Genomic DNA, 24631 nt, shown 5'->3' with positions numbered 1-24631 from the left:
TTAGGTTTCCTCTGGAGTCAGCCTGAATTTTCCTCAGAATGAAAAGTGTCCTTTCAGTTCTTCCATTGGAATTTGGCAATGTTAATACAACTCAACTTTGTCTACCAAAAAGATTAAACTATTTCCTGCCAGCAGGTAGAGTTGAATTTGGGAAGTTCTTCTTTGGGAGTCAGTATGTACAGTGAAACCCCGCTATAGCATGATGACTGGGGGTCCATAGAATGCCCTCATGCTATGTAATACATTGTGCTATAGGCAAATAAGTCAATTAATTTAAGAAAATAATGCATGTGTTTACTCTTAGCTATACAAAACAGGTGGAAGGAGAGGTGGAAAACTATGTTCTTCATTCACACAGTTATCAGCTTGTTCCATACTTAATAAGAATTACTTAAAACTGTTATAATATATTTGCTGATCACTGTTCATATTAACACTTATGAGATTATCTATTATTATTGGATCCAGGTTTCAGATGGAGTCAGCCTGAATTTTCCTCAAAACGGAAAATGTCTTTTCAGTGTTTCCATTGGAATTTGGCAGAGGTAATAAAACTCAACTGTGTCCATCAAAAAGTTCAAGCTGTTTTTTGTCAGGGGGTAGATTTAGGTTGCTGCCTGCCTGCCAGAATTGGTGCTATCTGGGTTGAATTTTTGAAGTTCCTCTTTGGGAGTCAGTGTGTAGTGAAAACCTGCTATAGGATGATGACTGGGGTCCATAGAACACCTTCAGTCTATGTACTATATCATACTACAGGCAAACAAGTCAATTAACTTAAAGAAAATGTTTCATATGTATCCTCTAAGATATATAAAACAAGGAAAAGAGGGAAGGTGCAAAACCATGTACTTCATTGAAGCAGTTATCAAATTTTTCCATATCCAACAAGAATTATTTAAACTGTTATTGTATAATTAATATTTATTTTGTTTGGCATGGAAACCAATCACTAGATAATGAATATAAATGTATAAGAAAATCTGCAACTTAAGCCTCAGCAGTTAGAGTATGTCTACTCACCAGTCATCAGCTTATCTGGCTGTATCCATAATAATTATTACATACTATACTCCTTCAGTTTCAAGGAAATATAATGTATATTTAAAGATTCACGGCATTTCTATCCATACAGAAACCAGTTCGTTTAATTCCCAAGAAAGATCTTTTAGAATGCAGTGTTGTTTTCTCTGCATGTGGTCTCTATTTCCACCAAAGATTACCCTTGTCAATAAGTGCATGTACACTTCATGTACTAAGACGGCAATTGCTCTCATCTTTGCTCTTGCTGAGCACAGCTGTTACTTTAAATTCAAAGATCTGATACTTGGCAAGTACAAGGGCATCACTACTCAAGAAACTTATGTGAGAAAATACACTGTACCATATGTATTAATGTAAATTAACATCATTAAATGAAACAATGAAAGATACACCAAGCAGCACATATAAATGAAAAATAATTCAAAATAAATATAATAATTAGTAAACATTGTTAATTTCCTTAAGAGCTGGGCCCATGGAATAAAAGTGGGATACAATGTGGAGTCTACAGAGAAGATAGATTAATCTTGGTACATATATAGAGGCCAAAGATCATGATACATCTGTTGGCTATTGTTTACCCTGCATTAAGCTACAAGTGTATATAGTAAACATGAAGACAAACACAAGGACGACTTAAGAGCTTTATTGTTGATGGTTCACTAATAATATTAGATCAACAATTATCAGCTTTTTAAGAAGCATATGTTGTCATATTATTTAATCAAGCTCTTGTGAGCAAGGTGTGAAAAATGGAAAAAAATTAAATCATTCAATAATAATTTTACATACACAGATTACAGTGAGGGACAGGAGACACCTTTCATCTTGAAATGATCACCCTCCTGGCTGGGAGGGTCACATAATACCCACCACACTAGCCCACCACTGATTAACTCCCAACCATTTCACATAGTCCAATCTTACCCCAAAGGACCATTAAAATACTAGTAAACATTACCTACATCCACAATGGATGAATATTCATGGTACAAATGTTAAGATCAGGAGATAGTCTAGTTTTAAGTGGATGGAAGTCAGGACCTTCGTATCAGTGTCAGGCACATATACACAAAGATCTAAACTATTTATATCAGGTTGATCAACTTTACGTAACTCAACTGGACCGCTCTGATGGCCTAGTGTTTAGAGCATCCACCTCGGATGCAAGAGGTTGCAGGGTTGAAACCTGGCTGAGTCATACCAAAGACTTATAAAAATGGTACTTACAGCTGCCTCGCTAGGCGCTGAGAATTAAGAGATTAGTGTTAGGACTGGTCAGCCTGGTGTCAGGATAATATGACTGGGAGGGACATCATGCTATACGCCTCCAGCATGAAGCCCTAGTGTGCTAGACATTACTATAATCTGCCACACTGCAGATATTGTAGTAATATGAACGAAATTTTTTTAAAGCTACATTAAAAATCTAAATCACACACACACACACACACACACACACACACACACACACACAACTCAACTGATATATAAATAATATATGTAACTTTGTCACCAAGCTTGATGGTTGGCTATGTGGAATTCTTTTTATACAAAGAATCCTCTCACACGTATATTAGGTCAAACCCAATATTTGAATATGAGATTTGAAACCTATATTTGAAACCTGCAACAATTTAGTCATTTAAGGATTTCAAATGACATAATTAAAATTCCGAGTGTTACTTTATGTCCCACTATTCATACTCTGTGATTCCTAACACTAAAACCATTATATACAGTAGGTGCATTTGTGGGTACACCTCTTCCTCAATATCTTGCACACAACAAGGTCCACAAACATAGACTGCACTATAAGCGAGGCGCAAGTTACAGAGGGACCTCCAAAAATTGAAAAAAAAAGCATTATCCTGACACCAGGCTGACCAGTCCTAACACTAACCTCTTAATGCTGAGCACCTAGCGAGGCAGCTGTTAGTACCATTTTCATAAGTCTTTGGTATGACTCAGCCAGGATTTAAACCCACGACCTCCCGCATCCGAGGCGGAAGCTCTAACCACTAGGCTATGGAAGCAGTCTAAACATGAAAGAATATAATCAATCTTTACACATCCAAGGTATACATATGTGGTATGCATAGTTCTGGCTGAACCCGTGTATTTGGACCAAACCTATGTGTAAATACTCCAAACATACATGATATCTGAGCTCTGTGGATTTGCATCCTTTTGTAAAACGGGAAAAGTCTACATACCAGGTAGTTGCTGTCAAATATGATAAAATTTTCTGAGTGACTTTCAAGAAGTAAAAATGTTATATATTTTGTAATGGCAGCCATATTAAAAGCAGAAAGGCATCAACTGTCAAAACCCAAAAGGTCATTGTACAAGAATGCTTTCTGTCAAATTTGGCCACGTTATGATGGGTAGTTTGTGAGAAGTTGTTTAAAGTGTTTATATTTTTAGCAACAGTGGCCAAATTTAATGGGAGATTAACAGTGTTTGTGAAAGACTGAAAGGTCCTAATTCCTGGATGTTTTCAATAAAATTGTATCAAATTCTTTTAATCGGTCTTTGAAGAGAAATTGTTTAAATAGAGGTTTCTGTATTTTTGTAATGGCAGCCATATGTATTTGCATATCAGCATCGAAACTGAAGTCTTTCATTCCAGAAAGCTCTGTGCCAAACTTGGTTGAAACTGGTTCAGTGGTTTTTGAGAAGGAAATGAAAATATACCTTACTGATGGACACATGACAGATAATGGACACAGGGCCATATCATAAGCTGACTTGGCCTTACAGCCAGGTGAGCTAAAAACATGAGGCCTATGTAGGCACGATATGTCTCACCTGGCTTATACAACAGTTGACTATTTCACTAAGCAAGCTTATGCAGCATTGTAAGAACACAACCCAGACAATCTTCTGAACTTCATATCATGTAAATTTTACCTAAGTTTTGTAATCCAAGGTCATTCAAATTTTAATTTACAGAAGAATTTTTAATGTGTGGTCAATATAAGCACATGTCTTTTTCAACAACTGAAATTATAATTCACAGGTTAATTGTTTTAGACCAGAGTTTCTTTACTCTTCATTTGATTTTGTTTTGGTTTGGTGTTTTAAGGCACACCAACACAAGTAGGTTTTTTTATTGATTAGAAAACTGGAGTAAAGTGCCTTACTCAAGGACACAACACAGTACATGTTTCAGAAGAAAAAGATATTGAGGTATTACTTTTACTAAAGACTAAAAAATATAATTTTCCATTGAACAACAATGATAAAAAATATTAAACAAATACACACAATAACACAAATGGCAAATGTTTCAGGCACTTTTACATGGTAATACTTGCAAATAAACTCTTTTTCACGAAACACAACAAACTTGCTTCCAAAATATTTAAGAACTTTTTATGTGGCAAAGTAATGATATGTTCTTTATGGAAGAAAATCAATATTAAAAAAAATGCAAACACTTGCACACAAATATCTATCACTGTTTAAAGAAATTCTATTCCTTAATTACAACACTGCATATAGTTTATGAAAGCCTCCAAAATAAAAATTTTACAATATTTCTAATTTATATTTTTATTTTTTATTATAAAATAGAAATTATTTATTTTATGCCAAAAATTTAAATAAATTGTTTTTTTTTTTAAATGTATGCAACTTGTATTCAAAAATTTATGTCAGAATTCATAACTTTTGCAAAAGTTCAATGACCCCAAACCTGTGATTTTTTTAGTAAGAAAATATCATAGGTTACATCCCCTGCTTTTTCTTTAATTTAGAGACAGAACATATTTTAAAACCAACTTTTCACAAAAAAAATGTATATTATTTGAGAACTATTTCTAACTGCACTGAATTTCAACAACATGTACAGATCATCCTCAAAATCACTGAATTGCTTGATGATTTAACTTTAAAGCTTACTCAAACTCAAATAAAAAATGCAGTCTAAAGAGACGTAACAAGTTTGGGAAATCAGATGCAAAATCACCTCTGTATCATGTGTAAATCCTGCTCATTTTCAATTCATGTGGCATCTTTTTTATGTAAAGTAGGATTTTTTTTAAGATAACCTATATTGCAAGTTAAAACTAAATCTGACCAGAAATATGGCCCCCTAACAAACTCAGCAAATCAGATGCTAGATCACTTCATTAATATGCAAGGATCTAACCTAATACTGAACTAATCCAAGCCAGAGGCCCATTTTCTGAGTGTGAACAAAATCAGACCTGAAATATGTCTTCCAGAATGGTAACAAGCTTAGCCAATCAAATGTAAGATAACGCCATTAATATGTACCTTGTAATTTATCAAACTTGTCAAAAATCTTGATGATATAAGTATATATATCGAGTTTGATCAAAACTGTATAAAAAACATGGCATCCACAGTGTTAACATGCAAACACATGGTCATACCATATGTTCACTAAGCCTTAAGGCCATGAGATCTCAATAAAAACAAAAAGAACCCGAAGAACTTCATGTTAAATATGCTAAAAAAGTGTTTAAGTATTTATTATAATTCATGCTGGATTAAAAAAAATTATTTTGCTTGTGCAAAGCGTAAATGTTTCCTGCTAACCTGTTGAAATGAAGGCAGTACTGCAGTTGGAGTGTGCTTGAGAGAGGTCACTTTCTTTGAACCCCATAATGCCATACCAATGTAGAACACGGCTCCTCGCAACATCTTGTAATCAGCTGGTTGATGTCTGTCAAAATTTGAAAAAAGAGACAAGATTTCTGCACCTGTAATTGCACCACAAAGCAATATAGAATCAAAGTCACTTTAAAATAAAATACTGTATACTATATTTGTGCACAAGTCAGATCCAACTGCAAATGCCAAAGATCCAGATCTACCACTGCATACTGCACAATTAGATCTGGGTCTAAAATATTTGTTAGGAGTAATCAGTAGACCCTGATCTGCTGGCACAAACAGCATAGATCCTGATCTGTTGACACATTATGCAATGGCAGAAAAGGGTTTATACTGTTTGCAGTTTGACATGACTTGTATGCAAGTAAAGATGGTACTTATTACTTAAGGACCTATTTTTAAGTTAGTGTTGTGAATATTAAGTGGAATGAATTTTGAGAAATTTTAACTTCCATAAAAAACAAGAGATTCCACTTTATGTGAAGCCTGCCTTTTGCTAAGCTAGAAAATCAGAAACTGTAATATTAAGCTTAATCTAAAAACTTCAACACTGACCTTATGGTAAGGGGCCTCAGCTGATCAAATAACTAAAAGTACTCGCCTTTACAGATCACTGATATTTCACCTGTATCCACATGGGCTTGAGTTTCAGCTTAGCTAATTTGGACATATGAGAAAGCTTGCCAGTAGCTTCCCATTGGTCAGTATTCTTAACAGGGTCTGTCCGGGATCTTTCTCCACCAAATAGAGTGGCAGACATGTACTGTCAATCATGTGCTAAATGGCTTCAAACCCACAAAACCAAACCAAGCATAATCTACTGTATGTATTGACAGGCATTGAAGGTGTATTTGTTGGTGATGAGATCTTTAAAAGCACCATTTAGTAAATTATTAAAAAAAATTTCAAATCAGCTCACAATTTCAACAATTAGTAATGATGATTTAATTAAAGAAAACATTAATCAGCATTGCTTTTAGTATTATAACAGATTTCTTGTATCATTCTACTGAATTCCAACATAAAAATGTGAAATGTAAGTCATAGTCACTGTCTTTTGTTGTACTGGTTTGGTACTAAAAAGATACATATGATCATCTAATCTGATGATACTAACATGAACAGACTTTACAAATAACTGAGTTTTTTAAAATCAAAATCAGGAAAGTTTGAAATATGGGTCAGTGACCAACTTTTGTTGTCAAGGGTGTACTTCTCATCACGATCTATGTTCAGGTATAACTCTTGTCTGACTTCCACCTCGGTAGACTGACAACTCCTTTAGCACCTTTCTTGCTACATACAGGATCAGAATGGTTGGTTTTACTAAGTAGTGTTTATAATTCTAATGTAATTTGATCATGTAGGATACCTGATGAAAAGATCTATCTGATCCTTCATTTCTTGTGTCTGTGTTGTCTTCGATTGCAAAAAGTAAACTTACTTGTCTTGAAGCATGCAGCACATAGTGAAGATACAGCTGTGTCCCAGGTGGGTTCCGAGAAGTTTTCTCATCAACTGGAAACAGATTATAAAACTGTATTTCTCCTCACTTTACAGTCTACTTGCCAACAAAAGGAGAAGGACTTTGTTAAAGTATTTGTAACTGAAGCAGCATTTGCTGAGGATAAAATATGTTATCTGTTTTTATTTATTGGGCATATTTCCTTCTTTGTTGATTTAAAATGCACATAGAATCAGTTTCATGACCAACTTTATGAGATAATTCCTCATAATATAGACTAAACTATTTAAAGTTGCTTTTTTGCCTTTTTTCCCTTAAGTAACTATACTTTCAAAATATCACTTGAATTAGGCACCAATATATGAGAAATCAGAATGTTTCAAATTATGTTAATGTAGATTTTTTATAGCCTATTTCAGTGAAGGCATGAAAATGATGAAAATTTAAACTTGAGTAATGAATACCTCATATTGGTTTATATACAGTGGCCAGAAGATAAACAAAACAAAAATCAATGTTACAAACCTCCCAGCTTGCTCCACAGTATTTTGGCATGTTCACCATTATACACAGTGCACCAATAAAATGCTGAAGACATTCAGATGGGAGAAAACTGTAACACACCACAGCATCAAGTACATCCAGACATTTCTAGCCAAACAGAAAATCATGAATCAATTTAAGTATGTCACAAACTACCACAAGTATCAAGGGATCTTAACATATTGATTCAACACTGATTCTGTAGATCACTATAAAATGGGACATTAACAATAAAATAAGAATTGTTGAGGAGGCAAAACTATATGGAATTAGGCCCATAGCTGCAAAGTACCACCTTACACCAAGTACTTTATCAAGATGGATGAAAATGAATTTTTCAAAAATATTCAAAGGACAAAGAAAGGATCCATTCTAGGTGCCAGCCAACCATTGACGTATTCGCATGAAAAGGAGCAGGATATTTTATCCTGGTTACTCTGTATGTGGGACCATCACCTGCCTATAACAACTGAGATGTTGCAAAATTATGCTTCTGCAGTTATTCAGGAGGAAAATCCAAAGTTTCTGGGCTCAAGAGGATGGGCTGATAGCTTTTTCAAGCGAAATGGACTTGTGCTGTGATGCAGAACTACAGTACCTCAAAAACTACCTCAAGACCTAGAGGAAAAAAAAGACTGCTTTACCAGATATATAAGAAGGCTGTGGAAGGATGAGGAATTTGATGAACATTTAATTGGAAATATGGACGAAACGCCAGTGTTTTTTAACTTGGTTCCAGGGAAGATAATTGATAAAATTGGGATGAGAGAGGTGCACATTAGAGGTACCGGTAGTGACAAGCACCAATGAAGCTCCATTGGAAAGTCTTTCTAGTGATGAAGAATGTGAATGGTTTGAGGGTTTTGAGCTGGAAGACTTGTAAAACTCTTGAAAATGATGAATTTTTCAGTACATAATGTATTTGCATTTGTTTTGTGCATTCATCCAACATTGGAACACAAATTAAATCCTTGAAAATAACGTGTTTATAATATAAAAATAATTTTTGATACATGTTGCTTTGTTGTTCTCTCTCTCTCTCTATTAAATTCATTTTGCCATTTTTTTCAACTGGATTATGCACAAGTATCAATAGATTAATATTGTTCTTGAGCTAATGGGCTTGTCATACATTTTCGACACCCCATGGGGAGCCTCATTTCCCTATGTAGAGCCTCCTTAATTTGATCTGTTGAGGTGAATCTGGTCTTCAATCCAGTATTTACAGGAAAAGACCAAGCTAAAGGTCAAGTGTATTTAATTAGCAATGTATATTATGTCTGCACAGCCATGTGGCCTACTGAATATAAATCTCATAATTACAACCGAAACAATTTATTTATTCAGGTTTTAATTGACAATGGAATATAATAGTGCCCTTGTAGTGTTTACATAAGGAATAACACAACTGACAGGTAACTGAACAATAAAGATTATTCTCTCTCTCTCACTCTGAAATTAATAATTATTTTTTCGTGTACGAAAAATTACATCAAATACGGTAAGTTGAAAGCATGATAAATTTGCTGCGTCAATGAAAAAATAAAGGGACTAATATTTGGTATGTACTACCTTAATATCTTCATCAGACCTGGATCTATTTGGAATCAAACAAGTCTGCCTGAAAAGAAATTTAAAATGCAAATTTTTGGGGTAAATCAAGTAGCTTATCCAAATGCAAAATTTAAATCCATTAAAAAAATATCTAGAATCAGTGTTTAGAATGGTCTTTGTACCTAGATGGATCTAAGCATTCAAAATGTTGGAATTCAGTGAATCTCCTCCTCCATAACCACTGATGAAAAGAAACAATAATGGCTGTTTAAATAAAATTACTTTTTAAGTGTAAAGAAGAAAAAGGAAAAAACAAGATGAACAGATAAAAAGTAAATGGAGATAACAGAAAAATGGATTTTTGGGGGAAAATCATATTCAGCTGGAGATAATAGGATAATGAACAGTTGGATTGCGTATTTATAAATGTATCAAGAGTTCTGCTCAATTGCAAAATGTCATTTAAGAAACATGACATGTTCATTTTTTTTTTACGTGATTTTATAGCCTTATATATCTAAAGACAAACAGGTTACTTGTTTATAGTCAAAATGATGATAAGTTATTTCAAATTTCCAATCTAGCTGAAGCAACAGCATCTAGTGATTCTAATATAAATTGCTGATTGTATTTTAATAGTGGGGTTCTGTTTCATAGTCTGTATTAATAGTGGGGTAATCTGGTTTCCTTCACTTCCAGTTATTAATTACAAATTGATACAGTAGAACATTTAAAAGATCAAAGTAATGAGAGAAATTAAATGCAGATTTTGTTGCATTGTCTCAAAGGACTCCAAGAAACAAAATCAATATTTTTAATTTTTTTTTATTATCATACAAATTTCATTGTATACCTAAAGTGGTATTTCTTAACTGTGATACAAGGTTTTTGTTGACAAATAATTTCAAAAAGTAAAAAATATATAAAAACAAGAAATATGTCCATATGTCATAAATGCCCAAAATCTGGCATTATGCAAATATTATGCAAATCTGGAGTAAAGATCAAAATACTAGAGGGACCCTAGCTCTGCACAATTCTGACAAAAACAGTAAAATAAATCAGGGTCTAAATCTTCTTAATATTAAACACTTATTCCATTTTCATCTCAATCCATAAAGTTCTTCCTAAGTTGTTGATAGAAACTGAGTTTTAAGACCTTCAAAGATTATTGAGCAGAATCAAAACTGAGGAATAAGGGTCAATTCAAACTGGATCCATAACTCAAAAGAGTTCCCAGAAAGAGGGAAAACTGAACTTGACCTATGCCTTCTTAGTGTAAAGTTGATCTCAATTCATTAAATCCTACCATAGTTAGTGATTGGAAACTCAACTGAAAGACTAAGTCCCAAGTCAAACGGAAGCTACGACTCCACAACTTCTGCCAAAAAGCAGTGACAAACAAACTAAAACCATATCTTTTTAATGTAAAGCCTCATACCAAATGTGATTTCATTCCCTGCAGTTCTTTAAATGTGATTTTGCAGACATAGAACTGAAAGGCAAAGAGCCCATAATAAACTGGAGACATAACTCCTGTAAAATGTTGCCAGAAAATGGTGAAAACTGAACTTGAACTAGGCTTCTAAAGTCTCAAACAAAATCCGAGTTCATTCCATAAAGTCCTTTAAAAGTTGCTCAACAGAAACATATTGAAAGGCCAAGTCTGAAGTCAAATAGGGGTCATTACTCCATCAAATTTTGCCAGAAAACAGTTAGAATTGAACTTGACCTAGGTGTTCTTCATAGAAATCCTCTTACCATTTGATTGCAATCCATGAAGTCACTGAAAAGCTACTGAGCAGAAACTGAATGGAGGAGCAAAGTTCAAAGTGAACAGGGGTCATATCTCTGATTTTTGGCAAACTATGATTAAAATGAATTTCATCAAGGTCTTCCTAATGTTAAGTCTCATATCAAATTTGATTTCAATCTATGAAGTCTGTCAAAACTTATCCTGCAGAAAACAAATTTTCTCAGGCCTTGACATAATATAAATGTTATGTGATGTGACATGACATGACATGATGGAAGAAACATACATGGGCAAGACCATATGCTCCTTCAAAGACATGTCAGTGGCATACAAAATTGAAAAACTGCTTTACTGGCCTGAAAATTAAGTAAGTTTATCTAATTAATAACCATAATAAAGGTGTAAAATTGATTGGTTCTTAGCTTAATAGTTTTTGCATGATTATAATGAAAGGTACCAATGTGCAGCAGCAAAACAATATGCCTCCTTCTACTACATTGGGTGCATAAAACTGCATCATAACATGAAGAAAGAATATGTACATGTTGATCTCTTGTCAATGATAACTGCTAGGGTTCAGAGGATTTCATAGAATATTTGAGGACTAATTGTACACACTGGATTTGGTGTGAATAGAATGTACAGTTAAAACCCAAAAAGGGCATAACTCTACAAAAATGCATTAAAAATGATGACATAACAATATGAACATGTTGATCTCACATCAATTATGCTGAACAATTTCTACCAATTAATTCAGAACAAAAAGAGATACAAAATCAGTCCAATTATGTCTGGTACCCCGATCTCATGATGCATCATGAACATTCTGTAGTCAATCATAGCACTCTGAGCCTTTGGCATGCCATTAATATTTGAATTCGATTTAAGTTGTGGAATAAGCAATACTTACATAAGCCAGGGAAGGGATGCAAATTTATCAAATGAAACAAGCAATAATATAGATTTTTAAAATGCACTCTATACTGTATGAGAGAAATGCCTGCAGATGGTTGTACTTTAAACCTACTCCACAGCTTGCACATTCCAATCTGAGAAGCAATTTCACTCAGCACTGTAAACTATTTCATGTTCCATATATGTATTCTTTAACGTATTGATGAATGCCTTTGTCCAGAAAAGACCTCCTTCAGACAAGAGAAGGCTTTAAGTCAAAATTGAAAATTTTCTGTATATTGTATGTTGTCTGAGCATTTTGAGACTGATGACTGATTCATTTACATTTGATTGTATTTTGTCTAATCACCAAAAAACAATGATTCATTTACATGTTGTTGTATGTTGTCTGAACACTGAGAGACTGATGACTAATTAATTTACATTTTATTGTATTCTGTCTGAACACTGAGAGTCTGATGTCTGATTCATTTACATTTTATTGTATTCTGTCTGAACACTGAGAGACTGATGTCTGATTCATTTACATTTTATTGTATTCTGTCTGAACATGTAGAGACTGATGTCTGATTCATTTACATGTTATTGTATTCTATCCAAACACAGAGACTGATGTCTGATTCATTTACATGTTATTGTATTCTGTCTGAAAACTGAGAATGATGACTGATTCATATACATTTTATGTTATGTTGTTTGAACCCTGAGAGAATGATGTCTAGTTTATTTACATTTTATTGAATGTTGTCTAAGCACAGAAAATTATAACTGATTCATTTATATATTATTGTATGCTCTCTGAACACTGAGAGACTTATTGCTGATTCATTTACATGTCATTATATGATGTCTGAACACTGAGACTGCTTCATTTACATTTTATTGCATGTTGTCTGAGCACTGAGAGATTGGTGACTGATTCATCTACATTTTTTGTATGTTGTGGAATGGAAATTATACAACTAAGGCTTGAACTTAACATTAAAATTTAAAAATATATAAGAGTGATACTTACTGAACAATACCAGATATAATGTCATCATCCAGGTATGCAGCATTGTACTTGATGACACTAACAAGTAGAGTCAGGAATTCTGATATATGTCCCGTAGCCAATACATCTGGCATCCATTGCAGAAGAAATAATCCTGATCAAAGGAGGAAAATTACAGATGTTTTTATGGAACACAAATATATCCTTTATTCTTGGAAATGTGGCATCTAACCTGATGTACATGGCACCTTAAGATTCAATGTAATGTGAAAGAAAAATAGTTACAATGAGTACTGTGAATGGCACATTATACACCTGCCCCATCTTAACAACTATGTTAGTAGATAACTAAAATTATTTTTGTGTGCAGAAAACTAATTTTTTCTTCCAGTCACATTAATCTTAATATTTGACCTTTTGATCCCAAAATCAAGAGGTTTCATCTTTACACCAAATTGTTTGGGCCAGGTCAGTGATGTGAAACTAATGTTCTTGCGTAGAAACCATTTAAAATCTTTACATCCCAAAATTAAGATGTTTCTTCCTTACCCAAAAGTTTGGTTTTGGTATGTGATGTTTTGGGCTTTTGTGAGGTTTAACAAACTTTTTCAGCACATGGTAGGCTATACATGGTGGACAGTATATTTGGTCAAGCAAGAACCCAGAAAGAACCACCAACACAGGGGAAGCTACTGCAAGCTTTCTCTCATCCCCATTTGGTTGGGCAAATGCAGACAGTGGTGATCTGTAAAGCAAAGCACTTCAGAGCACTTTGCCACCTGTGGTATCTGCCTATGACACAGAACTAATGTTATTGTAGAGAACCCATTTTCATCTTTCAGCCAGAATGATCTTGTTCTCTGACCTCTTCACTAAAAGATCAAAAGGCTTCTAAGTGCAAGCCATCCATGACATTTGGTCTGGGTCTGTGACATAGAACTAATGTTATTTGTCTGGAAACCATTTTTATTTTTTGTCACAGTGACCTTGTCATTTAGCCTGTTTACTCTCATAAAGAATGCGTTCTTCCTTACCTGAAGTGCAAGTCATCTACAAAGTCTGGTATCTCACATAGACAGGGTTCATTCTTATCCCAAGTGCAAAAGTCATCTACAAAGTCTGGTATCTCGCACTGACTGGGTTCATTTTTATCCCAAGTGCAAAAGTCATCTACAAAGTCTGGTATCTCACACAGACAGGGTTCATTCTTATCCCAAGTGCAAAAGTCATCCACAAAGTCTGGTATCTCATATTGACAGCGTTCTTTCTTATCCCAAGTACAAATCATTCACAAAGTCTGGTATCCCATATAGTAACTGTAGCTGGTGGAAAACTCAAGCCATTGTGCAGAGAAAAGAAACTGTAACAGACTGATGGACTACATTATAACATACGATTACTTACCTTAGGTCATGATATGAATTAATTATTGGTTCTGGATTTATTTTTTAAAAAGTGGCCAATCATGAGGGGAACTTTTTTCATTTTTGTACTGGTCATGTTTGAAATTTGGCCATTTCTGAGGGGTACTTTTGAATACAAACTCGTCGGTGCAAAGGGATTCTTGCCATAAGAAGCTGGTGGCTGATGGTCATAGGATTGTTCAAGAGGGGGACTACAGTATATTAGCATTTGTGTAGGGTTCCACTGTGAACTATTAAACTATTTTCTACATGTAAGGCAAGAAAAGCCATGTAACTTCCTTCCAGTCTTTATGATATTTTCATGAAAGTGCTTGCAAAAGTAAATTTTCTTTCATGTTCTATATAAAATTCATGGCATGTAGTACACAATTTTCCATGGCCAGTAAAATGTACACGTCCCTGGTTGCTATACAAAAAATATTTACCCTTCTTGTTCAGTTGAACCCAAGTAGCAATTATTTTTTTCATCATTTTTACCTTTTAAAATAATCTAAAGCTTATTTATATTTGCATTTATAGTTTGCCTGCCACGAGCTGTCTAGAGCATTATTTAAAAGCTGGCATCCATGTTTGACAAACTCCTCATGGGATGCTAATAATGACAGGGTAAATGACACTCTTGACCGGCTCCATTATAGCGCTCAATAATTACAACACTGTCCATGTGAGCCATTGTCTCTCACCTCATAGTGAGACTGCCTTATAAACATAATATAAATAATTCTATTGCAGGACAATGAAATGGGATTCTAGATCATACCTGCCTTATAACAGTAATTGTATTATAATGAACGGCCTTATTGAGAAAAAATACTTTATACTTGATGATGATAAATATTGTCTCTTTACATAAGATTCCCTCATTCTAACACTGCCCATGGGAGCCAGAGTATATTGCCTTATAGTGAAGTACGTTATTAGAAATAATTCTACTACTGAATAATGAAATGGGATTCATAAGCACACCTGCCTTATAACAAGAATTGTGTTATAATGAAGGGCCTTATTGGGAAAAAATACTTTATACTTGATGATAATAAATATTGTCTCCTTACACAAGATTCCCTCATTCTAACACTGCCCATGGAAGCCAAAGAGTATATTGCCTTATAGTAAGACTGCCTTATAAACATAATACAAATAATTTTACTACTGAATAATGAAATAGGTTCTAGGACCATACCTGCCTCATTTACAAAGGCCCTTTTAGTGACAGAGTGAAGTAATGGTAAAATTTTGGGTCTGAAGTCAACTGGGTACAAATGTCCAATATGTTCAAACCATTCATTCACTAAATAAATCAATATTTACCAAGAGTGACACTTAATAGCTAAGGGAAACTCTAGTCATGATTGATAAATGCTTCTGGGCAGAAAGCAACATCTACAGCATAGACAACACTCAAAATAAAGGGAAACAATCAATTTCATGGTCATACAGTCTTAATATTTCTCCAGCTTGAAATATATCACAATGCAAACTATTTCATTCTAGCTTGGCAAATAAAACTGCATTTTAATTACTGAAACTTTCAAACTATTAAGGCTTTTGTTTGTAGAAAAATGGGGGAAAACATCAATGTGATGAAAACATTAGCTACCCATGTCCATGATAAAGTAATTGCTGCATGTTTTAACACTGGCATGATAATAATGTCATTAAAGTCATTAAAGCCATACCTGGAGGTGCATAGTGGAGTCACTGAGACTCAATGTCACTTTCACCATGTTACAGTAATACAAACATACCAAATATGTTTCACATTTTTAAAAATATCTTGTACATAACAGAAATCAGTCAATTTTAGTTCATAAAAATGCATGAATGTTATAAAAAAAATGCAGAGGTTTTCCTATCAACCTTTAATCATATGCATCCCCATACTGGCATTCTTGATAGGGGAACCTGCATTACAATATAAAGGAATGAATGCATGGCAAGCTGACCAGGAAATATCTGCCGAGTCATCCTGCATTTCATTTTTACAGCTGCATGAAATAAAATCAAAATACATAAACACAGTGGCCTGAAGTCCATTCCACACCATATACAATTATCTAGTCCTAGCTTTCACAATTGTGCCTTCTCTGGTTATCATATCGAATTTACACCAATGTCAGCTTGTATCAAATAAATGCTTCAAAGCTGATTCATGACAAAAGAAAATTAACATCACCTCTGGCATCAAGTACCAAGACATGTTACTGATTGTAATAAACAGGTTGTATCATACCTAATCATTCCTAGCAATCAATCGAATCACAGACAAAAGACATATGAAACTTACATTATTTCTCCCTTTATAAGACCATGGGGCCATCCTAATAAATCTGTTAAAATGTCCATGATCAAAGATATACTTTGTAAATATTTGCAAAACCTTTGTAAAAATGATGTTGAATTTATCATCAGATAAATATGATAAACAAAATGTAGCTAAAATCTGGGTTTTTTTTTAAAACCTGCACAGAAAAAGATGGTATTCAATCAGATTATTCAAAGGAATGAAATCCAAGAAGTATTCGTCCTTAAAGCCAATTGTGATTTCCATGATGTAACAATGAGGGACAGTTCCTTTGCTTGGCTATCCCCTATGATATATCAACTTCCAAAGTTACAAAACAGTTATAAAAGATTAGAAATTGGACTTAAATATGTTTCCCGACAAATAAGACAAAAATCCTTTCATATTCATTTTGAACTAAATATAGACCAGGAGAAGGTAATGCCTGTATTAACCTTCTTTGTTGTTTTTGCAGTGAAGTAAATGATATCTCCCTTGTGTGTGTGTTTGTGTGTATGTGTATGTGTGTGTGATTTGGATTTTTAACATAGCTTTAAAAGAATTTCATATCACTAAAATTAAAGCTGTACCGATGTCACTTTTTGCCGCATATAGCAGATTATAAAAATTGTTGATACCGATAATGAGACAGATTATTTCATTATTATTTGTTTTATAACAATGACTGGTTCAGAAACATAAACCTATCAGTGTAATGCAAGCAGGTATTTTGCTGTGTTAGTTACGGCATAACAAGGTTGTTTACGCAACAAGTGAATTTGCGCTTCCATACAAAAACAAACAGAAACCGGATAAGGAATACATTGCTATTTATAGAAAACAACGATCACACAAACATAAAACTTGAAAAACTTTCAAACTAATACTGATAAAACTTATGGTTTGACAATTCAAGATATAAATGAATGAAAATGTATTAAGCTGGTCTTTTAACTTATGTCCAGTGATGTAGGTCGCCATTACTAGATTTCAATAAATGACTAAAGATGTTAATAACGATAGCCCAATAATAATTAAAATTAATAATATGTATACTTTAAGGCTAAAGTTAGACATCACTGTACACTGGCTACAGCTGATACTGAAAGCCTAGTTGAGTTAGGTTGTATTTAAGCAACATATACATTTCTCCCTTCTCATCAAGTAACGATCCGAAAAAAATCTGCCCTGCACCACTAAACAGCTGCTCGATCAGAACACTTGAAGCTGGTGCAGACAAATAGCATCTAGCTAATTTGGCCAAGTAGGGGAACAGAAACCTGTGAGAGTTCCAACAGCTGTATATGTCTTCTTCTCATGGCAACAGAGAGCTGGCCAGATACAATTCAAGCATCACATTAACGGTGTCATCCACATGGGTTGTTTTGTTGACAGTACGGACAGGTTAATCACAGGCCAAAGAAAACAAATCCCAGACATGCGGTGTTGATGATCTAGTGGTGTTTGTTTCAGTTTCAGTTTTTCCCTTTTTGGTCGGGGTATCCTCCTGTTTATCTGCTGACTCAACTATGATGCATTCTGCTCTAAGCCATTCTTTGGATCTGGTCACAAGTAATTCTTCATTGAATAGATGATGTTTGAATCTTGGCTCCAAGATGGTGGCCAAAACAAGCTTCTTGTTGCTGGCAATGTCAGCAAAGCATGTGTTCAATGATGTCAACATATCATGGCACATTGTGTGAATACATTAACTTGCTTCATGCTCTCGAGTCAGCAATATTCAGAGCATTTTCAGCATAAGGAAGAATGACGGATACTGATGCTTGGCTATCACTTACGTCCGTGGTCTCTTTCTGTGTGGGTTTGAGTCACAGATTCGGACAATGTGGGTATGTGAGAAAGCCTGCCAGTAGCTTCTCGTGGGTCGGTGGTTCTTTCCGGGTGTTTTCCTGGGTTCTTCCTCCACCATTAATACTGGCCGCCATGTATAGCCTATCTTGTGCTGAAAAATGGCGTTAAACCCTACAACAACAACAACAACAACAACTTCCTTGGTAATGTCTGCGAATGGGCCTAACATGTCCACAATATTGTTAATCAACACCCACTGTTGGGCTGATAGGCTAGGCAAGTCATTAAGAGTAACAAAAGCTCCCAAGAATTGGTTTGTTCATATAACGAAACCAACACATTGTATGTAGAATTCCAGCATATCTGGGTATCCTGGATGAGTTTCTTATGGGCAACGCAAAAAATTTCCTCCTGCTCTTCAAGCAGGATGGAGTGCCGGAACTTGCTGACTGTGAGATCTCCAAAACATCTTTGACAGCTCGTTGTGACAGAATGCCATCACTGACAATGAGCTGCAGCATGTGTGCAAAACAGCTGATGTCGATTTCAGCCAGACACATTGCTTTAACCATGTTTGCACCTCTGTCATGCTGAACATGGATATGAGTTTTGGGAATGTTGTATTCCTTGCATAATTTGTCCAGTCTGCTTGCCAAATATTCTCCTGTGTGTGATTCGTTGAGAAGCATTGCTGCTAAAATTACCCATTTCCTCTGAAAGTCTTCTGTCGGCCAGTGTGTCGTAAGACTCAGCAAGGCTATGCCGATGGAGGGGTCTGACCACACATCAGAGGTCAAACTAAGGTCAGATTGGGCAGAAACTAAATCACGCATCTTGCTTTGTATCGCCTTATGCATATCAGGTATCAAAGATGTGAAGAAGTACTTCCGACTTGGAATTTTATAATGAGGTTTTGCCTTGGCCATCAGACATCGAAATCCAGTGTCTTCAACAATGGAAAATGGTTGTACATCTATCTGCAATAGCTTTGTGCCAACTAATAGCTCTCAGGTCGTCAAATACAAATGGCTGCTTCAGGTCCAGCATGGCATCAATAGTCAGAGTATGAGAGTGGCTGCAGTTGTTGAGGTTAGCAAGGTGTGCAATTTGCTTTGGACTCGACTGCATTTACTTTGAAGTAATTCCAGACTAAACTTGAGTGTTTCGAGTTTAACATTATGCATAGGCTTGGTAGTATATTTAATAGTCTACAATCGCTAGTCAATATTACTAATCCAATTGATGCATGCTCTTAAAACAATGTTTTAAATCAAGTAAGTTAATACTAAGTTGTCCAAGTGGCTGGATGGATGCATGCACCATGCTGTGAGTCGCGTGTTGAAGCAGCTCAGCGGCTGGGGTATCCAGAGGGTAACGCCGCTGGCGCTGGCATGCCAGTATCAATACTGCATAATATTTGTTTGTCAGTGTTCAACTGCTTCAGCGTGCGACAGCTATTCATTGATTAGCAGCATTACAGCAATGGCTAAAGAACAGATTAACTATAGTGAGTCGTAGTTTCATAGCAATTGGAAATTTCGCTAGCTATCTAATTTGCCTAGCTATCTGCTAATGTGTATGCTGGAAGTTCAACAGCCACACGAGGCCTCATTGGCTGGTTGGCTGCTGTGATTGGGATGAGTGTATTAATGGTATTGATAATTTGTTGTGTGCAGACAATCAGCGGTAGTTTACAGCAAATGTGTTAAAAAGTATTCTGCCGATACTGATTATACTGATTGTTCTAATAATTGGCCCGATTATGAGTATGGCTGAATAATAGGTACAGCTTTAACTAAGAGGTCACAGTGTGGCAGTTTATAATGATGTCTAGCACTGCAGAAAGACATATAGCATCACATCCCAACCAGTCACATTATCCTGACACCAGGTCAACTGGTACTAACACTAACCTCTTAATGCTGAGTGCCTAGCAAGGCAGCTGTTAGTACCAATTTTATAAGTCTTTGGTATGACTTGGCTGGGGTTCAAAACCTGTGACCTTCCACATCCAAGACAGATGCTCTAACCACTAGATAATTGGAGTGGTCAATATCTCCCTTGCACAAACCTACTTTCTGAAAAGATTTTGTAAAACCTCAGCCAGTTTCTAATTCTTTTCACTGTCCTGTTTCCCCTCTGAAATAAGCTTATCTGTCATAATAATTGCCATGACGACTCCCTATTTTGTTCTTCTCAAATGGTACTGACTCCAGACATGCGGTAGTGTCAAGAAGATGGATTTCTGTTGTATCCTTCTTGTATCAAAGAAAGTGCCATCAAATATGATGACAAATTATTTTAGATACAAAGATAAAACAAAAGACAGTAAAAGATGGGAAAGATGATAGACTTTAAAATATTTTTTTTTTCTGTTTTTGGGAGACACAGATAAGTACTATCTGTTAAGGTTCTCTATATCGTTTGTATAGGATTGCTGTGTAAAATGTTGTTGGAATCAATCAAGCACAGTTCACTTCCTTCCCTTGAAGCTAAAAGTATTCATACTTGTTACCAGTTATGAGACTTTTATTGAATTTCTTACAAGGTAATCAGGTTAAAGATGACAATATCATTCTTGTTTTTTAGTATAATCCAAATTTACCTAATAAGTAAGAATATAAACAAATATTGGGATCTTTTGTAACTAACTTTTAAGTGTTGAATCTCTTTACAAGAGCACTTGCTTATAAAGAACTACGAACGTCAAGGATCTCCTTTTTTGTTCTAAATTAATAAAGAAATCATTACGAATGTTTATCAACTAAATGTTAATTGTTGCAGATGTTCACACTGTTCAAACTCATATAAGGTCATGACAATACAAGCTTAAATATCAAATCTGATCAAAACATGATCATAAATTAAGTTTCTAGAGTGTTCACAAACAAGTGTCAATGAACAACAAACAAATGGACAAAAAGTTCAGGAGGTGAGCTAAAATTCACAGAATAATTTTCATGTCCAAAACTGGCTGATTAGATAGTGTGCACCAAATAGCTAAATTAAAATAGAATGGATGCCAATGGATGGACAAACAAGTGATGTTACATCACCATTTTGACTTTCAATAATATATTCCTCTTGATTAGATGTTTGCTATAAGAGTCCGTTATTTGCACAAAAAAATCTTTTTATTAAGGGCATTTGCACTTGCTTGAACTCTGACCTAATAATTACTTTTCAGAAACAAGATCACAAGTGGCATCCACCAGGACTTTCAATTAAGAAAATATATCAACACATTGAGGGTGTACTTATGTCTCTACCTAAAAAGGGCATCAAAATGAAATCAATGATGGTTTATCTTTCTAATTCTTTACAGGCTGGCTTATACTCTTATACTTATTCACAATAAAAACTATTTTTTAAAAAAAATGTTATCTTACCTGTTTCTTCTTCAAAATTCTGTAAATTTCTGCCATTCTCGCTCAAGATATTAAATAGGGTAAGCCTATAATGCAAACCAATACAATTTTTTGTATTTACATACTAAAATAATTGTGACACTTGTAAAGAAGAATACAACTTACATATTCAATACACATTCAAAAGGGTTTTATTGATCTGGCTTCATTATATAAGCAGTGAGTCTGAAGAGGTACATGATCTTCTTGTGAGGGAAGAACATGATAAAATTATCAAAGACTGTAACAAGCAAAAAAGAAAAAAAATACAAATAAAGTCATGCAACTGAATAATGCAAAGTGCCATACATGTATATTTAATTAAATCTAATCCAAATGTAAACATAAACTATGATCTGCAATCACACTATGTGGCAGAAGATTAAGGTCTATACTGTTTGTACTACATATCAGTCCTAACAAGCAACAGATCTGCCAACACATTATGCAACAGAAGATCTGGGTCTATGCTCTTTGCAGTTTAAGCTGACTTATATGCAAGGATCTAATATACTGTAATCATGTCAGCATAATAAATTTGAAATGTTGGCACAAGTACACATACATTTATTTAACAATTAATCTCTCTTAAGGCTCTATAATTTGCCAAGCAATGTGAAACAACATGATTGCCCAGATTCTCATAACTGATCTGTATCCAAACAACTGGCAATTCACAGCAGTCATGGATAAGATGCTCACACAAGTGAAAGACTTGACTGTATGAATAGACAGTCAAATGTCTAAAAAACACCAATATTTACTTAATTAGTGATCTCTATGGACTATTTACAATTGTGTCCAGGAACTAAACGAGGTTAAGAAAAAGAGGATGTCTGTCTAATTATAACAACATAGGGTTAGAACAATGTTTTTTTAAACATGTGTTGTTGTTGTTGTTAATGTTGTTGTCGGGTTTTAATGTCATTTTTCAGCACACGATAGGATATACATGGTGGCCAGTATTAATGGTGGAGGAAGAACCAGGGGAAACCCCCCAGAAAAAACCACCAACCCACGTGAAGCTACTGGCAAGCTTTCTCACATACCCACATTGGCTGAATCTGAGGCTCGAACCGGCGCAGGCAGAGGTGAGATGGCAGTGATCCATAACGGAGAGCGCTTTAGACCACTCGGCCACTCAGGGCCCCTTAAACATGTGTAACTTTCATTCTGACATCACTATGCATGACATTCAGTCAGGTTTGTATTGGATATTGCCTTTAGGTTTACCTCGTCCAAAATGTCCATGTAATCCATGTAATTTAGCATTTAATTTGTTCACATGTTTTCATTTCTCTTTGAATGGCCTCATCCCCTGGGTAGCCTCAGCAAGATGACAGCTGTCTCCAGCTGACCCAAATCTAGGCCAGTTTAAGTACATGTACATGTAGTATGCAAGCAACTATAGCTATATCCTACTGGCAACAATGTCATAATGAATTGTTTAGTTACACATGTTTGTAGACAATGGGATGTAGATCAAACGAGGATTATCATTGTATATGCATGCTACTTGTGATTTCTAACAGAACTTAACACATGAATTTTATACTTGTGATCTATTCTCAAAGTATATATTTCATGGAAGTAAATATATCATAGTGCAATATGGATTTTACTACACAAATGTAAGTTGTCAATAGTCTAGCCACATCTAGATATTAAATGGTTGGTCTACCAACTATTTTCTGTCTGAAAGTGTATTAAATGCTTCAATGGAATGCTAAGTTTAAATGAAATTATGTTACGAAATCATAATAACATTAGGAATATATGCCTACTGCCTCCTGAATCCAGCCCAAACAAAAAATGAAAATGTATCTGTTCTGTCTATATCATATGGACACAGGACAACCCTGACTGAATGACCAACAAGGATGTTCGCATAGACGGGTTGTTTGGAGGGTTTTTAGGTAATGTGATTGGGTATATATGTTTTGAAAAACAATTACTATAAAATTCACTTTCTCCTCTGAATACATTCCCCGACCACATTAACATTACAAGAATAGGTGATAGGTCTAATGGCTTGCACTTCTCTCAAAAGAGCCATATCAAGACCCAGGACAAGTTCCATTTTGGACACAGGGTTAGGGATTTTGGTCTATTCAAATCAAAAGTGGCTAACAGGTCTGAAAGCTCTTTATCTGACTGGGGATTCTCCAAAGGGATTCCTGTTATGAGCTAACGATGGCTGTGCCACTGACACAGGAATCATTGTACCTCATTTGTTATATTGACTTTCCAGTTGAGTGGACTGGAAATGGGGCACCATTAAGCCAGCAAAGTCATTTGTAATGGGTGCATATAAAGGTGGCCCAGCAGGATCAGATCCACCACAATAATTAGTAACCTGAGGTATTCCAAGAACACTCACTGAAATCTAAATCGTGCTGGAAATGGCATCTATGAGTTTGACAATCCATAGGATGTGGAGATGAGTGAGACATACAAGACTGAAAACTCCAAACCTTGGTGGAAAAAGCTGACAAAAACGATGACAATGTAAGCCATAATTCTGGTGAAGAACCTGGAACTGATATTCAGACTTAAGGGAAGGACTCAAAATTGGTAAACTTTTGTCATGGTAAGCAAACCAAAGAAACTTTTGTGACACCAGGTGGATAAGGCCATGAAGATCAAGACTTACCTTCAGATGGTAAGTTGGATAGACTTGCCACCTCCATCTTGCACTTCAGCTGAAGAATGAATTTGTTGAGGTGACTCAGGTCTATGATACACTACAACTTACTGTTGGCCTTTTTGATTAGAAACAGTTGCGA

At 35.1% G+C, this 24631-nt stretch overlaps 1 protein-coding gene across 4 annotated transcripts in view; it reads right to left on the bottom strand.

Annotated features, from left to right (window-relative positions):
• LOC149802881 (tuberin-like) overlaps positions 1-24631 on the bottom strand; it is a 194860-nt gene that overhangs the window by 148696 nt on the left and 21533 nt on the right. For all 4 annotated transcript variants that reach the window (XM_089952331.1, XM_089952334.1, XM_089952333.1 and 1 more), the window contains exons 5-10: positions 21828-21892; positions 12940-13072; positions 9269-9317; positions 7679-7804; positions 7133-7206; positions 5611-5737 (exon numbers count right to left, since the gene is read on the bottom strand). In XM_089952331.1, the coding sequence (XP_089808457.1) occupies positions 5611-5737; positions 7133-7206; positions 7679-7804; positions 9269-9317; positions 12940-13072; positions 21828-21892 (574 nt within the window). The remainder of the gene's footprint in view (positions 1-5610; positions 5738-7132; positions 7207-7678; positions 7805-9268; positions 9318-12939; positions 13073-21827; positions 21893-24631) is intronic.

Source organism: Sinohyriopsis cumingii, chromosome 3 (genome assembly GCF_028554795.1).
Source record: "Sinohyriopsis cumingii isolate HCF-2022 chromosome 3, ASM2855479v2, whole genome shotgun sequence".
In the NCBI taxonomy this organism is placed as follows: domain Eukaryota; kingdom Metazoa; phylum Mollusca; class Bivalvia; order Unionida; family Unionidae; genus Sinohyriopsis; species Sinohyriopsis cumingii.
Note: the sequence above shows the minus strand (reverse complement) of the source record. Positions and strands in the feature narration are given on the sequence as shown.